This window comes from Piliocolobus tephrosceles, chromosome 1 (genome assembly GCF_002776525.5).
Source record: "Piliocolobus tephrosceles isolate RC106 chromosome 1, ASM277652v3, whole genome shotgun sequence".
NCBI lineage: Eukaryota > Metazoa > Chordata > Mammalia > Primates > Cercopithecidae > Piliocolobus > Piliocolobus tephrosceles.
Window position 1 is genome coordinate 144,210,246 of NC_045434.1, and position 16,920 is coordinate 144,227,165.

Genomic DNA, 16,920 nt, shown 5'->3' on the forward strand with positions numbered 1-16,920 from the left:
TTAAAAACATGGGCATAATATGACAAATTCCCACTGGGCTGAGTTTTCTGTGGGAATAACTAAAAGGAAGTTTTGTAGGAGAAAGGAGAAATTATTTTACTGTACCAAGTTTCATACCTTCAGATGTTGACAGTCTTCAAATAACACTAAATTTTAAATTGCCTTTATTAATTAATAAGTGCTATCTTTTTAATCAATATTCATTCCAGGGAAAAATGCTCTAATGTATAAAAAGAAAGTTCTTCAGTCTCTTTGTAACTTACAGGACCAACAGTAACATATTTTGGAAACTACAGTTAATATAAATTTATAAATTGTAAATTTCTCAGTGTCAATTCATTTAAATGTTTTTTTTTTTTTTTTTGAGACGGAGTCTCGCTCTGTCGCCCAAGCTGGAGTGCAGTGGCCAGATCTCAGCTCACTGCAAGCTCCGCCTCCCGGGTTCACACCATTCTCCTGCCTCAGCCTCCCGAGTAGCTGGGACTACAGGCGCCCGCCACCTCGCCCGGCTATTTTTTTTTTTTTTTGTATTTTTTTTAGTAGAGACGGGGTTTCACCGTGTTAGCCAGGATGGTCTCGATCTCCTGACCTTGTGATCCGCCCGCCTCGGCCTCCCAAAGTGCTGGGATTACAGGCTTGAGCCACCACGCCCGGCCTTAAATGTTTTATTTATTTATTCACTTTTGAGATAGGGTCTTGCTGTCACCCAGGCTGGAGTGCAGTGGTGCAATCATGGCTCATGACAGCCTTGACCTTCTGGACTCAAGTGATCCTCCCACCTCGGCCTCCCAAGTAGCTGGGACCACAGACACATGCCACCACACCCAACTAATTTAATTAAATTATTTATTTTTTGAGATGGAGTCTTACTTTGTTGCCCAGGCTGGAGTGCAGTAGTGCAATCTCGGCTCACTGCAACCTCCACTTTCTGGGTTCAAGCAATACTCCTGTCTCAGCCCCCCTAGTAGCTGGGACTACAGGCGCCCGCCACCACACCTGGCTAATTTTTGTATTTTTAGTAGAGACGGGGTTTCACCATATTGGTGAGGCTGGTCTCGAACACCTGACCTCAGGTGATCCGCCCGCCTTGGCCTCCCAAAGTGCTAGGATTACAGGCATGAACCACCAAGCCCGGCCTATTTTTATTTTTATTTTTAAATTTTAATATTTCCATGGAACTCTGCTTGATACCAGCTAATTTATTTCTATTTTTTTGTAGAGACATGCATCTCCTCATGTTGTCCAGGCTAGTCTCAACCTCCTAGCCTCAAACTACCCTCCTGCCTCAGCCTCCCGAAGTATTACAGGCATGAGCCACTACAAGTGGCCCATTTAAATATACTATAACAATATTCAGTGATTACAATTTCTTTGCTTCAAATACATAAGCAAATGCACAAGCAATAATGTATGCAGTACATGTTAAACATCATTACTGCCTAGATTTGATTAAACAAATGAATAACTTTATAATTAAAAATATGTTTCTAGGCAAAGTTAAATATACTGACACTAGGAGTAATATATTCTTGCATGTGTGGGCCACAAAGATCTTGGCTAAAGTGTACATTTTAAAGGTGCAAAACATAAAAACAGAGCTTTTGAGAATGACAGCTTCAAGAAGACAAACCAATTAACTCCCAAATACTGGCTTCAATTCAAGCAATATTTCTGTAAAAGATACATTTCACAACTTTGATTATTACCTAGTAAGTGCAAAAAGCCACTATGACTACACTACACAGGAATTCAATGACAGAACTTCTGTATAAATACAGTACAGTTGCTTATTTTTACTAGATTTTTTTCCTCCTGAATCCACATGCACCAATTCTGTTGATTCTGTAATATATGTTACAAAATCAATAGTTACCTTAAAATGTTTCATAGCACACTCAAATTGCATGATTCTTATGGTACTTATTGTACTTTGGCTTCCAGTAGCCCAGTGGACATAACATGACCATGACTACTTAGACAACTACTTGTATGCCTCAGGGCATCTGCTTCAAGATAGGCCATTAAAAGCTCAGTGCGGCGAATGAGTAACTGCATGAGGTCTTCAGCTAAAGTCTCTGTACTTGAATAGCGCACCTTTTCAAAGTCAAAAATGTCTTTGAGAAATAAAAGAACTTGATTCTGGAAAATGAACATAAAACAAATTGGCATTTATTAGACCAAAGTTCTGTTACATTGAAAAAGTTTCTAATATTATAATAAGCATTGAATCAGGAATCAGAAGACCTGACTTCCAGTGCTAGTTTCATATCTCATTAGAAAAGGGACCTTGCACAGGTGATTTAACCTTTCCTTTTTTGGGGCTCATTTTCTTTTTCTGTGAAATAGGGCTAATACCACCCATCCTACTTACTACTCAGGGATGACATGATGATCAAAAAAGATAACCTATGTGATACCATGAAGAGGTGGGGAAACATTTAAAAAAGATAACCTGTAAGAAGTGCCTGTAAACTCTAAAGCACTGTTTAAATGTAAGGGGTTATAGTCCTTTCCCTTCAATGTGACCTTTGAGCATTGCCTCTACTCCAAGACAGAAAAATAAACTATTCTAGTAATAGTTTTAAATAAATAATAATAAAATAATACATTATAATTTTAAATGTGTTTTGTACAAGAAAAACCCTTAAGGCACATGAAAAACAAAGAACATTTCAGGTCTCAAATCAATGGTAGATCCTGAAGGATATTTCATTTCAGTAAGTTATTATATACACTGAAACTCACTGTAAGCAAACTGCCTACTAATAAGTATTAAGTCTCAGCTGTTATGTCACCATAATAGAAAAAAAGTAATTTCAAAGAGTGAAAAACAGGAATATTTAATTTGTCTTCTTTCTTAATAACATATCTTCCAAACGTTATTAAGAAGTACTAAGAAGACACACTTCACTGATTCACTAGATTTTTTTTTTTTTTTTTTTTTTTTTTGAGACGGAGTCTCGCTCTGTCCAGGCTGGAGTGCAGAGGCGCGATCTTGGCTCACTGCAAGCTCCGCCTCCCGGGTTCACGCCATTCTCCTGCCTCAGCTTCCCGAGTAGCTGGGACTACAGGCACCGGCCACCACACCCGGCTAATTTTTTGTATTTTTAGTAGAGACGGGGTTTCACCGTGTTAGCCAGGATGGTCTCCATCTCCTGACCTTGTGATCCGCCCACCTCGGCCTCCCAAAGTGCTGGGATTACAGGCGTGAGCCACCGCGCCCGGCTGATTCACTAGATTTTATATCTGAAAGGTTCATTAGCAGTCAATCTATTAGGTCCCCTCCTTTTATAGATAAAGAAAAGAAACATCAAAGAATGATTTGCCTCAAGTCAGAATGCTCACTGATGACACACTTAATTCCCAATCCCTAAAACACATACCTTACATTTGGGTGGTCAAGTAAACTACAAAAACCAACGTGTTCTGAATGAGAGTAAAATAAACATTTCCTAAACCATTTATAAAAATATTACCTTGACAGCACATAAACATAATTAAAAAAAAGAATGGTACAGTAAAACATCTAGACTTTCAAATTCATACAGTCATGGCTCACTGCAGCCTCACCTTCCCAAGCTTGAGCGATCCTCCCACCTCAAAATCCCAGGTGGAACCACACATGCATGCCACCCCTCCTGGCTAATTTTTTCTATTTTTAGTAGAAACAGGTCTCACTATGTTGCTCAAGCTTGGGTATCCCTTGCATTAGGGAATTGATACGGTGAATGGATATGCTGAGCCTACTCCACAATAAAGCACCAAATCTATAAAATACTGGTCCATTATAATAATAGTGGTATTATAAAATGCCAAAAATATTTAATACTGGCATTTAAATGCTGAATTTAGGTGACTTTTATAACTTTACTCTTAAATAAGAGTTGTTGTTCTACAAAAGCAAAACAAAACAGAATAAAACCGTATCTCCTTTTTGATTTTAATAAAAAGAGAAATGACTCAATGACTGAACATACCTTAAAAAAGCAACATAAATCATAGAGAGAATTTCTAGGACCCAAAAAGCCCCAGGCTAGGACAGGACTGATGTGTTCACAAATGGCATAAAAATGGGCAAAAAATCCATCTGGGATCTGTTGGGAAGTAAAGGAGAATCAAGTTATTTCTACCTTCTTGTCATTTGCTTTCTCTAGTACAGAAACTGAAGTTGCTATTCATTATATGACCGGTGGGAGTTTAAGAAAATTTGCTTTTTAGACCAGAGTCTAGCAACACCTCCAACTCCTGGCCCCAAGCAATCCCCCTGCTTTAGCTTCCTGAGCAGTGGGGACTACAGGTGCACACTACAGTGCAAGGCTCATGACTACTGTTTTTGAGGGCAAACCAAGAGTTAGTCATCAGCCATGCTATTAAGAAAGTTAATAAGGTTACAAGTAACCTTTAGAGTCATAGAATGTTTTATATAAACTAGTTTATGGTTTTCATATCCTAGTCAATAGTTTAATATGTGCTGAGACACATTTCTTTATTGGTTGTTTGTTTTTTTGAGACAGGGTCTCACTCTGTAGCCCAGGGTGAAGCGCACTGGTGCAGTCATGGCTCACTGCAGCCTCAACTTCCCAAGCTTGAGCGATCCTCCCACCTCAAAATCCCAGGTAGCTGGAACTACACGTGCATGCCACCCCTCCTGGCTAATTTTTTCTATTTTTAGTAGAAACAGGTCTCACTATGTTGCTCAGGCTGGTCTTGAACTCCTGGGCTCAAGCAATCCTCCCTACTTGGCCTCCCAAAGTGCTGGGATTACAGGCACGAGCTGCCATATCCCACCCTTAAAAGTTGTTTTTACCTCATAAAAATGCTTCATAAAAAAGCCATCCAGCCAGGCATGGTGGCTCATGCCTATAATCCCAACACTTTTGGGAGGCCAAGGCAGGTGGATCACTTGACCCTAGGAGTTCGAGACCAGCCTGGACAACATGGTGAAATCTTGTCTTTGCAAAAAATACAAAAGTTAGCCAGGCGTGCGTGGTGGCGTGTACCTATAGTCCCAGCTACTCAGGAGGCTGAGGTAGGAGGATCATTTGAGCCCAGGAGTTGGAGGGTGCAGTGAGCCAAGATAATGCCACTGTACTCCAGCCTGGGTGACAAAGTAAGACTTTGTCTCAAAAAAAAAAAAAAGGCAATCATATCAGCTTTGCAACTAGGCAACAACAAGAATGCTACAGTGTTCCTTAGTTGTATAAGTTTTATGATAAGACTATCATAGTTTTAGCTATTAAAAGCCCAACTCAATCACTTAATTATATTAACTGACCAAAAAAAAAAAAAAAAAAAAACAACTAGTAAAATGATTAAGCTACTCTTACTAGAATCCTAACTTTTAATTAAGGAACCCTATATCATTTAAGTATTTAATTGTGTAGTTGCCTCTTCCTGTGAAGTATTACTTCATATAGCTGTGTTTTAGGAAACTCTAAGTTTATATTTATAATAACTTTTTGAATTTCCCTTGTTAAATAACACACTGTGGGATTTGTTATATAGCACTGACTAGAGAAAACTACACCTTCAGATTTTGTCTCCTGGGGGGGTTATTTTCTATTTTACAGTCTCCAAGACGATCTTCTAAACCTCATTTTCTTTTCTTTTTTTTTCTGAGATGGAGTCTCACTCTGTGACCCAGGCTGGTGTGCAGTAGCACCATCTTGGCTCACTGCAACCTCTGCCTCCCAGGTTCAAGCAATTCTCCTGCCTCAGCCTCCCGAGTAGCTGGGATTACAAGTGTGCACCACCACGCCCAGCTAATTTTTGTATTTTTAGTGGAGACGGGGTTTCGCCATGTTGGCCAGGCTGGTCTCGAACTCTGACCTCAGGTGATCCACCCAGTCTGGCCTCCCAAAGTGCTAAGATTACATGCAAGAGCCACTGTGCTGGGCCCAAACCTCATTTTTAAAATGTAAGATAGCAGCAGTTACCATTTAATGAGTACCCATTATATTCTAGAAAATGTGCTAGTTTCTATTTAATTTACTAAAACATTCCTTCAAAAGTATGTCATGTTAACATCATTTTAAACATGTGAAAAGTGATATTGGAGAGGGGTTAAACTGCCCTAATTCACACACAGCTAGTTAGTGAGGGCCAAAAAGTATGTTCTACATGTAGTAAAGTTCTAAATACCATACAGACTTGAAGTATATTATGAGGTCAGAGAAGTGGGAACTTAGTGTGGGCTGAAGCAGACTAGATAAACTTCAGCAAGGAATTATGTGAGCTGAGCTCAATGATGGGTAAGATTTATTTAAGTACAGAGGGAATTTGGCATTTCAGGTATAGGAAATAGTTCCCAAGAGGTGAGACATATAGGTATCTATGGATATAGAAAGTAGACTTAGGTCAGGCACACTGGCTCAAGCCTGAAATCCCAGCACTTTGGGAGGCCAAGGCAGGTGGATGACTTGAGGTTGGGAGTTTGAGACTTGCCTGGCCAACATGATGAAACCCCGTCTCTACCAAAAATATACAAATTAACCAGGCATGGTGGCTGGCGCCTATAATCCCAGCTACTTGAGAGGCTGAGGCAGAATTGCTTGAACCTGGAAGGTGGAGGTTGTAGCGAGCTGAGATCATGCCATTGCATTCCAGCCTGGGCGACAGAGTGACTCTGTCTCAAAAAGAAAAAAAGGTACAATATTTATTCTAAGAAGTAGAAAAATAAAGTTAGACATGTTAATAATATTATCATTATTATTATAACTACTACTTACTAAACTCTTTAAATGTTTAATGTTTAAATTAAGCTGGTTGATATTGCTTTCATCCTTACCACAGTCCTATTAAGTAGGCATTAACACCGTTTTGCACATGGGAAAACTGAGGGTCAGCTGATGGTCAGTAACTTACTGTAATCATGCTAGTTAGTGTGAGAATCAAACCCACATCTACAAGTCTGTTCCTAGTCCTAACGTTAGAGTTCATCATCATCATTGAGGAAACCTGCTTAAAATATGGGTCTCTGGAGTCATTTTAAATAAGAATTATCCAAATATAGGGGCTCCAGAATCATTTCTAACAGCATATTCTGAAGATGCTGTGAGGACCATACTTTAAAATCACTGCAACTGGCAATACTGTCTCAAAGTTGTAAGATTGGAAAATATGGATGTGATAAAATACTGTATATCCTTGGGCAGATAATAATGTTGTAATAGTCAATACTTGCTTACTGCACTATGCCAAGCACTGTTCTAAGCACTTCATATTGAATTTTCAAAAACCCTATGACAGCTAGGCACAGTGGCTCACGCCTGTAATCCCAACACTTTGGGAGGCCGAGACTGGAAGATCACTTGAGGCCAGGAGTTTGAGGCCAGCCTGGGCAACATAGCAAGACCCCATCTGTACAAAAAAAATAAAAAATCAGCCAGGCATGGTGCTGTGCACCTGTAGTCCTAGCAACTCAGGGAGGATGAGGCAGGAAGATTGCTTAAGCCCAGGAGTTAGAGGCTGCAGTGAGCTACGATCATGCCACTGCACTCCAGCCTGAATGACAGAGCAAGACCCTATCTCTAAAACAAAACAAAACACTATGAGGTAGATACTATTACTATTCTTAGAGATGAGGAAACTGAGGCATAGACAGGGTAAGCAACTTGCCTAAGGTCACATAGCTAGTATGTGGCATTTGAACCCAATAGTCTCACTTGAGAGTCCTTGCCCTTTACTACTAGGAGTGTATGAGAAAAACAATGCTTAGCAGGTGAGACAGGTTACAGGGTGTGAGGCATGGAGGCAGGATATAAACTCTAAGACTTTTTATTTGTAGGGGCTCCAAATTGAATAAAGCAGCTATTAGAATCAAATCTTTATTTCTTAATTGGATTAAATTAAGTGGAATCCACTATATTAAAGAACTGTAAAAAATATTGGCCAGGTGCAGTGGCTCACGCCTGTAATCCCAGCACTTTGGGAGGCTGAGGCAGGCAGATCACTTGAGGTCAGAAGTTTGAGACCAGCCTGGCCAACATGGTGAAACCCTGTCTCTACTAAAAATACAAAAATTAGCTGGGTGGGGTGGCGGGCACCTATAGTCCCAGCTACTCGGGAGGCTGAGGCAGGAGAATCACTTGAAAGGCGAAGGTTGCAGTGAGCCAGGATCACACTACTGCACTCTAGCCAGGGTGACAGTGACAGACTGTCTTAAAAAATAATAATAATAATATCATTAAGAGAAAAAACAAAAACCTAAAACTTATCAGAGCTGTTTCCAACTCTAAACCCCTCTCCCAGTTAGCTGAAATACCACGCACGCCTCAATACTTGCTATATGAAACTACATCAAATATTAAGGATGAGAAAGAAGGCCTTCAAAAAAGAAGCCAACCCACCACCAGTAAGTCACTGATCTAGCCTGAGGGACAGTCCCTCCTACCCCTCCTACAGCTGCCAATTCCCACCAGAGAAGTGACTCAGAAGCTTCTTTGACAGAATCCTTAAATGATTTAACAAAGGAATTCAGGTCTTAATGAATTTTACCTTCATCTGTTGTCTTTTCTGTTTCAGCACCGACCAACAACTTGAAGCCACAGCCTAAATACATGCAGAGAAAAGAAAGATTCATATACAGCTATATAAACATTTCCATTTTTATTAGAAGTTCAGCCTGGTGCAGTGGCTCACGCTTGTAATTCCAGCACTTTGGGAGGCTGAGGCAGGTGGATCGCGAGGTCAGGAGATGGAGACCATCCTGGCTAACACGGTGAAACCCCGTCTCTACTAAAAATACAAAAAATTAGCCGGGCGCGGTGGAGGGTGCCTGTAGTCCCAGCTACTCGGGAAGCTGAGGCAGGAGAATGGCGTGAACCCAGGAGGCGGAGCTTGCAGTGAGCCGAGATCGCGCCACTGCACACCAGCCTGGGTGACAGAGCAAGACTATGTCTCAAAAAAAAAAAAAAAAGTTCAAAGTTTATGGGTCTAAAACGTTCAATACATTCATTACTAATAAGAACTAGTCGGCCGGGCACAGTGGCTCACACCTGTGATCCCAGCACTTTGGGAGGCTGAGGCGGGCAGATCACAAGGTCAAGAGATGGAGACTATCCTGGCCAAGATGGTGAAACCCCATCTCTACTAAAAATACAAAACAAAATTAGCTGGGCATGGTAGCGCATGCCTGTAGACCCAGACACTCGGGAGGCCGAGGCAGGAGAATTGCTTGAACCCGGGAGGCGGAGGCTGAAGTAAGCAGAGATCGCGCCACTGCACTCTAGCCTGGCGACAGAGCGAGACTTTTGTCTCAAAACAAACAAACAAACAAAAAAAACTAGTCAGGGTCCTCACATTGTTTGAAAATATTAATGCAAAGGTACTTCATTATTTAAATTTTTAAATCATGAGCAAAGTTAAAGGTTGTAAGGGCAAAAAAAAAAAAAAAGTAAAATAATATTAAAAAAATTAAACACAAAGCCACTAAAGGAAAAAGACTGTACTCTGGAACAAAGAAGATTCAATTTTCAGAGTTTTAAAGTTCTGTTCCTTAAGGGAAAAAAGTGAAAATATGTGTATATAGAATTCACATACACAAATAAATATTCTATGTGTAATATAATATTCTTTTTTTTTTTTTTTTTTTTTGGACACAGGGTTTCACTCCCATTGCCTAGGCTGAAGTGCAAAGGAGTGATCGTGGTTCACTGCAACCTCCGCCTCCAAGGCTCAAGTGAACCTCCCACCTCAGCCTCCTGAGTAACTGAAACTACAGGCACGCACCACTGCACCTGGCAAATTTTTGTATTTTTTTTTTTTGTAGAGACGAGGTGTTGCCCAGGCTGGTCTCAAACTCCTGAGCTCAAGTAATCCGCCCACTTAGGCCTTCCAAAGTGCTGGGATTACAGGCATGAGCCACTGCACCTGGTCTAAAGTAATTTTTTTTTCAAGAATAGTACTATTGGAATATTTGTGAATACAGCTAACAGTTTGATCCAAATAAAGAACTAGGAAATATGATCGCGACAGAACAAAAGCACCCAGTGGATCCTGAAGAAATGTGACCCTTGGAGGTGATGCCAGGAAGGAAAAAAAAAAAGAAAAATCTGACCCTACTCTGGCATGACCCAGCTTTGCTCAAGGTCACTTTACCAAATCAGTTACAGAAATGGAAAACATGTAGCTTTTATTATTAAAACATATTAATTGAGGAAAAATGAATTTATTTAAAATGCTTGTAAGTTTAATATCAGTAAGTTCCAAAATAACTGCGAAACTGCCAACTGGAACATTTTTTTAAAGGTATCCAAATTGCACCATAAAACATATCCACCCTACTTTGCTCTCAGGTGCACACTTAAAGCCCAACAGAAACCAATGTCAAACAGGTTTGAGAACAAAAAACAACAGACGCTGAAAAGAGAATTTCATCTGAAGATGTTACACCGTATATGCCTAAGCTGAATATCAAAGGATGAGCTCAGCTTCCATACATTATTTCACAGACAGATGTATATGTAAATCTTATCAATCTATCCAGTTTGGACTTTTTTTTTTTGAGATAGAGCTGCACTCTTGCTGTTCAGGCTGGAGTGCAGTGGCACGATCTCGGCTTACTGCAACCTCTGCCTCCTGGGTTCAAGCAATTATCACACCTCAGCCTCCCGAGTAGCTGGGATTACAGGTGCCCACCATCATGCCCAGCTAATTTTTGTATTTTTAGAAGAGACAGGGTTTCACCATGTTGGCCAGGCTGGTCTCAAACTCCTGACCTCAAATGATCCACCTGCCTCAGCCTCCCAAAGTGCTGAGATTACAGGCGTGAGCCACCACGCCTGGCTGATCCCTTTCTTTTTTCTTTTTTTATACTTTATGTTCTAGGGCACATGTGTACAACGTGCAAGTCTGTTACATATGTATACATGTGCCATGTTGGTGTGCTGCACCCATTAACTCATCATTTACATTAGGTATATCCCCTAATGCTATCCCTCCCCTCTTCCCCCATCCCTCAACAGGCCCTGGTGTGTGATGTTCCCCTTCCTGTGTCCAAGTGATCTCATTGTTCAATGTCCACCTATGAGTGAGAACATGCGGTGTTTGGTTTTCTGTTCTTGCGATAATTTGCTGAGAATGATGGTTTCCAGCTGCATCCATGTCCCTACAAAGGACATTAACTCATCCTTTTTTATGGCTGCATAGTATTCCATGGTGTATATGTGCCACACTTTTTAATCAAACTTAAAAGGCTGAGAAAAGTAAACCACCACTTACTGTTTCTTTGAAGGATGAGTTTAGCCATCGATTATTTACTACATTCTGTATGGATGTGGGTGGGTTTTCCAAATCTTCAAAGGAATCCATTAATATAAAATCCAGAACAACATCATAAAAATTTAGATTTTTCACCTGCATTAAATTATGAGTTAAAACAAAAATTATTATTACATAGAGCTGAAATAAAATCTGAGCCAGGGCTTTATGGTTTTATAACAGCAGGGTTTTTTTTAAAATCAGCTTATTCAAAAATAAAAAATATAAGGAGAGACAAATATGAAAGCTCACCACTAAAAATTACGATTCACATTATCGCTGCTCCTTCCTAGATCTCAAGTGAAAATAATCTCTCCTCCCCTCTATTCTAGGAATCCTCTGTTCATGCTTCTATTATAACATCCAGGATGCTCATTCCACTTTGTTATTTAGTTACTGGTGTATGTGCCTGTCTTCCCCACCAGATCGTGAACATCTTGCTCTTTCATTCATTCATACACACTCTGCATACTACATGCTGTACCAGGGGCTCAGACTTCTAGAGTAAGCAAATTAGATGCCTGGAGTATAATGGGGAAAACAGCAACAAAATAATCCTGCAAATATCCAATTACGAACTGTGTGAAGCACAATAAAGGAAAAAGTATATTGTGCTGTATCATTTTGGCAGAAATGTGGAGAATGAAACAGAGAGGGGAAAGAATAAATGCAGGGAGGAAAGGAGTGAGCAGGGAATCAGGAAATATAAAGACTACTGACGTAGCCTAGAGAAAAGACAACAGGTACTTAGGCCAAGAGGGGTGACAGGAAGAGAGGAAAGTTGAAGAAACTGAAAGACATTTATGAGTTAAAACTGACAAACTTAGAGATGAATACGATAAAAGTGAGTGAGGATCAGGGAGAGGTGAAGGATGAGTCTCAGGTTGCTGGCCTGCAGAAGTAAATGGATGCTGATTCCATTTCCTGAATAAGGGAACACTAGAAAAGGAAAGATTAAGTATTCATGTATTTGTTGTACTCACTGTTTTCTCTGCCTAGAAGGCCTTTCAGCTCCTTGTAAACTCATTCTTTTTTTTGTTTTGCTTCTGAGACAGAGTCTTGATCCGTCGCCCAGGCTGGAGTGCATTGGCACGATCTTGGCTTACTGCAGCTCCCACCTCCTGGGTTCAAGTGATTCTCTTGCCTCAGCCTCCTGAGTAGCTGGGATTACAGGTATGCACCACCATGCCTGGCTAATTTTTGTATTTTTAGTGGAGACACGGTTTCACCACGTTGGCCTGGTTGATCTCAAACTCCTGGCCTCAAGTGATCTGCCTGCCTCGGCTTCCCAAAGTGCTGGGATTACAGCCGTGAGCCACAGCGCCCAGCCCTAAATTCATTCCTTTTTCTTTTTCTTTTTTGAGATGGAGTCTCGCTCTGTCACCCAGGCTGGGATTACAGGCATGCACCCAATGCCTGGCTGATTTTTGTATTTTTAGTAGAGACAGGTTTCACCATGTTGGTCAGGCTAGTCTTAAAACTCCTGACCTCGGCCGGGCGCGGTGGCTCACGCCTGTAATCCCAGCACTATGGGAGGCCGAGGCGGCCGGATCACGAGGTCAGGAGATCGAGACCATCCTGGCTAACACGGTGAAACGCCGTCTCTACTAAAAATATAAAAAATTAACTGGGCGCGGTGGCGGGCGCCTGTAGTCCCAGCTACTGAGGCTAAGGCAGGAGAATGGCGTGAACCCGCGAGGCGGAGCTTGCAGTGAGCTGAGATCGCGCCAGCCTGGGCGGCAGAGCGAGACTCCATCTCAAAAAAAAAAAAAAATAAAATAAAACTCCTGACCTCATGATCCGCCCGCCTCAGCCTCCCAAAGTGCTGGGATTACAGGAGTGAGTCACCATGGCTGGCCGATATCTATATCTATATATTTTTTGAGACAGAGTCTCTTTCTGTCACCCAGACTGGAGTACAGCGGCATGATCTTGGCTCACTGCCACCTCCACCTCCCAGGTTCAAGCAATTCTCATTCCTTAGCCTCCTGAGTAGTTGGGATTACAGGCGTGAGCCACTACACCCAGCTAATTTTTATATTTTCAGTAGACACGCGGTTTTGCCATGTTGGCTAGGTTGGTCTTGAACTCCTGACCTCAGGTGATCCGCCTGCCTCAGCCTCCCAAAGTGTTGGGATTACAGGCGTGAGCCACCACGTCCGGACCTATATTTATTTCTGTATCTGTATCTACATATATATTCTAAACTGTGAACTCACACTGACAGCTCCAATTCCAATCCCAGCTTTTTATACCTCCCTTCTCTCACAGGGAGAAGCTGGCTCTGATTTTTCTCAGTATACTTATTTGTTCAGTCCTGTGTATACAGTCAATTCCCCAGCCCTACTGAGCTGCTGCTGTTGTACCACCCAAAGCTGTCCTTGCATAGGCCACCATTCCTGCCTTGCTAGGGGTCTGCCAATGACTTCTGGAGAGAAGGGAGAGAGGGAACAAGGGAAGGAGGACAGGAGGGAAGGAAGCAAGGAGCCAACAACAGCAAAAAAGGCTTGTCAGAAAACAATTTACAACTACTGCCCCAATGTATAAGGAGTGTGGTTGATGACTGTCAGAAAAAAAGATGTCCCACAACCATACAATTGGCTTTACTGTATTTAACAAGGACAATGAAACAGTAGTCTCAACTCATATAAAATTACATTCAAATAACTAAGAAAAATAAATATCACAAAAAACTTGAACTTACCCCTCTAGCAGCAAGTTCCATTTCAGTACTATCCCAGTGATCGGTCTGCTCTAAAAAATAGATCATTTCATCAAAAACATCTTCAAACTTCTTTGGATTCTGAAGAAGAAAACACATTTTAACCCTAAACTCAACTTTATAACAAGCTACAAAGAAAGTTACTCTTCAATAAAGTCTGGTAGATCTTAATTCTACTAGGTAACTGAACTAAAATACATTTTAAAGGTATGCCAAATTTATCTGGTTTACTACTTTGCTGTTGCAACATTTTGCAGAAGCCAAGATAAAGAATGTCAGTAAAATGTCACAAGCAAACTATTTATTACTCAAATATGTATGCCTATTTTGGTCAGTCCTTAAAATGAAAATCTGGTTATAGCAGACATTATGTGAGGCTTTTGTTGCAGTTCTGCTTCTTTTGGAGGAACCCTAGTTCAAATCACTAAGTTCATTTGTCATGAGAAGGCCAAGAAAGCAACACAAGACTTACATTGGGAATCGCATGTATTAATAGTATCATCTTACATATACTTAGCACTTTATGCTTCTTAACACTTTATTCTTTAAGTTGCTTTCCCATTTATAATTTATTTAATCCTCCTAAAAACCCTCTGAAATGAAGTAATATAAATGTAATTCTATTATATAAATGAAAGAATTAAAGTTCAAAGGGATTGAGTCTGAAAGCTAGGTGTGCAGATGGCTCAGGGAAGGCCTGTTTCATTTTCTCATCATCTGGACAAACCTTACATAAAGTAAGGTGGTTCCTTACAGTCTGAATGAAGTTCTTGTCATTGCTTCTGCCTCATTCTACTACATGAAGATGAGGCAGTTCAATTTATATTGTACTGAGACTTACACTATTTCCTGTAACCCTCTTCCTGAACAGGATTGAGAGAATAAAAGAGGACGCATTAGTAATAACAATAGTGATGGCTATCGCAGCAGATCTAGTGATAATTCTCACCATGACATTTACAGACGTTATGGCAAAATGGAAATAATTTATGAGAAACAACTTGGTTGAAATAATGTGGACTTTATAGATAGTTCAACCCGAGCATAACTTAATGCCCTTTGGGTTATTTATTTTTTAAATGCGAAACTTTGCAACTATCCACAAAAACTTTTTCTTCTATCAAAAATGTAACGTCTTAACATTCAGTTCAAAGGGTAAAAACAACTTTTGTAAATGGTAAAAACTTGCCAACAGAACAAGTTTACCTTTCGTGCCTTCACAATTAAAGCTGATAAAATTTTCCTTCCACTTTCAGCGAGGAATATCCTGTTGGCTGACTCTGAAAGAATTACCTGAAAAAATATTCATCCCCAAAGAAAAAAGAGACCTATAATGAATGTGAATGGACATTCAATTTAATAGCACAAATCATCCTAAAACAGTGAATGCACCGCATGTGGTGCTATTTCAACAGGCAGCTCACAGAGAAAGTCCTCCTTTCCTAAAATAAAAAGAACTCTTGAAACTATCTATAGCCAAAAGATTAAAGGCAGTTAAATTTGAATTTAAATTCTGTTCAACATAATATTACAAAGTCTCAAATCAATTTCCTATAGCCCCAAAACATAAGAAAACAAATATATTTTTACTTTCTTTTTAGAAAATCAATTTTATAATGGACTCAAATCTCAAATACATACTAATTAATAATAAGAAAGAGGGTTTTTATTTTAAGCAGCTATTTTTACACTCCTGAAGTATCAAAATACCCTGTTTTGACAAAGCGTGGTGGGCCTGGGAAGTCGTGGGAGAGGATAATGAAATATGGAAACAAATGAAGGCAAGTAGCGGGGAGGAAAAATAAGTTTAGTGGACTTTATATTTGTCATTAGGAATAGGGATAATCAAGAGCAAAGAGCTGTCCTGTTTATTTGCACTGGACTCTACAGCATGAGGGTGGGGATGAGTGGCTGGGTGAAGTCACTTAATGTTAAAAAAATACCTGAAAAGCCTGTCGAATACAGTGAAGTTTGGCAAGAAAATCACTGTCTCCTAGGCACTCCAACATTTCAGTTCTATGTAATAAACAGGGGAGACAATTGTTAAACTACATTCAAGATCAAGCCTACTATAAATTTGGATTCAAACAAGGCTTAACCTCAGGACCTTAATATAAAACATGTTTTTTCAATACTGACAGAACACGTAAAAACAATTTTTTACTTGGACCTAAAAACATATTTTCTCCTATTCTCATAAACATTTTTAATAAGTACCATACAAACACCTTAATATCCTTCAGAAACATAAACAAAACTGAAATGGTACCTCAGTACTCTGGAGTAAATTTTTCCTTCTTCAACTAAATGCATGGCTTCCTCGTAAAATGGGCAGTGACAAAGGGACTCCAGGCTGTAGGTATGCCGTACTTCTCTGTGTTCTGCAAGCTAAGAGCACAGTGGGTTAGAACAGAATACAGATGCTAGGTGTAGTGGCTCATGCCTGTAATTGCAATACTTTTTGGGAGGATCATTTGAACCCAGGAGCTTGAAACCAGTTTGGGTAACATGGTAAGACGCTGTCTCTACAAAAATTTTAAAAAAGTAGTCAGGTGTGGAGACAAGCACCTGTGGTCCTAGCTATCCAGGAGGTTGAGGTGGGGGTCACTTGAGTACAGGAGGTTGAAGTTGCAGTGAGCTGTGATTGTATCACTGTACTCCAGGCACGTTGGCAAAGCCAGACCCTGTCTCAAAAACAACAAAACAAAACAAAAATCCAGAAAACCAAAAAGCAGAATACACTGATATAAGAAGATGAACTATAAAAGAAAGAAAATAGGATTTTGCTAACATCAATACAATAAATTTGATTAAACCATAAAAACCATTCAATAGGATTTTATAGCTAATAAAATCTGAATTCATTTTATTTCAAAATTCAGTTGTTAAAAAGAGTAAAAAACTTTTAACAAGCTAGTTCATTCTGAATCCAATTACTT

General features: G+C 40.1%; 1 protein-coding gene across 4 annotated transcripts in view; it reads right to left on the reverse strand.

The window, feature by feature from the left end:
- Positions 1–1,055: 1,055 nt before the first annotated feature.
- MIGA1 (mitoguardin 1) overlaps positions 1,056–16,920 on the reverse strand; it is a 100,630-nt gene continuing 84,765 nt past the window's right edge. For 3 of the 4 annotated variants that reach the window (XM_023209021.1, XM_023209029.1, XM_026454725.1), the window contains 8 exons: positions 16,251–16,369; positions 15,925–15,997; positions 15,188–15,274; positions 13,964–14,062; positions 11,221–11,355; positions 8,497–8,550; positions 3,978–4,094; positions 1,056–2,139 (listed from right to left, as the gene is read on the reverse strand). In XM_023209021.1, coding sequence (XP_023064789.1) covers positions 1,921–2,139; positions 3,978–4,094; positions 8,497–8,550; positions 11,221–11,355; positions 13,964–14,062; positions 15,188–15,274; positions 15,925–15,997; positions 16,251–16,369 — 903 coding nt within the window. In that variant the 3' untranslated portion in view covers positions 1,056–1,920. The remainder of the gene's footprint in view (positions 2,140–3,977; positions 4,095–8,496; positions 8,551–11,220; positions 11,356–13,963; positions 14,063–15,187; positions 15,275–15,924; positions 15,998–16,250; positions 16,370–16,920) is intronic. The other variant, XM_023209039.1, reaches the window with a different exon arrangement.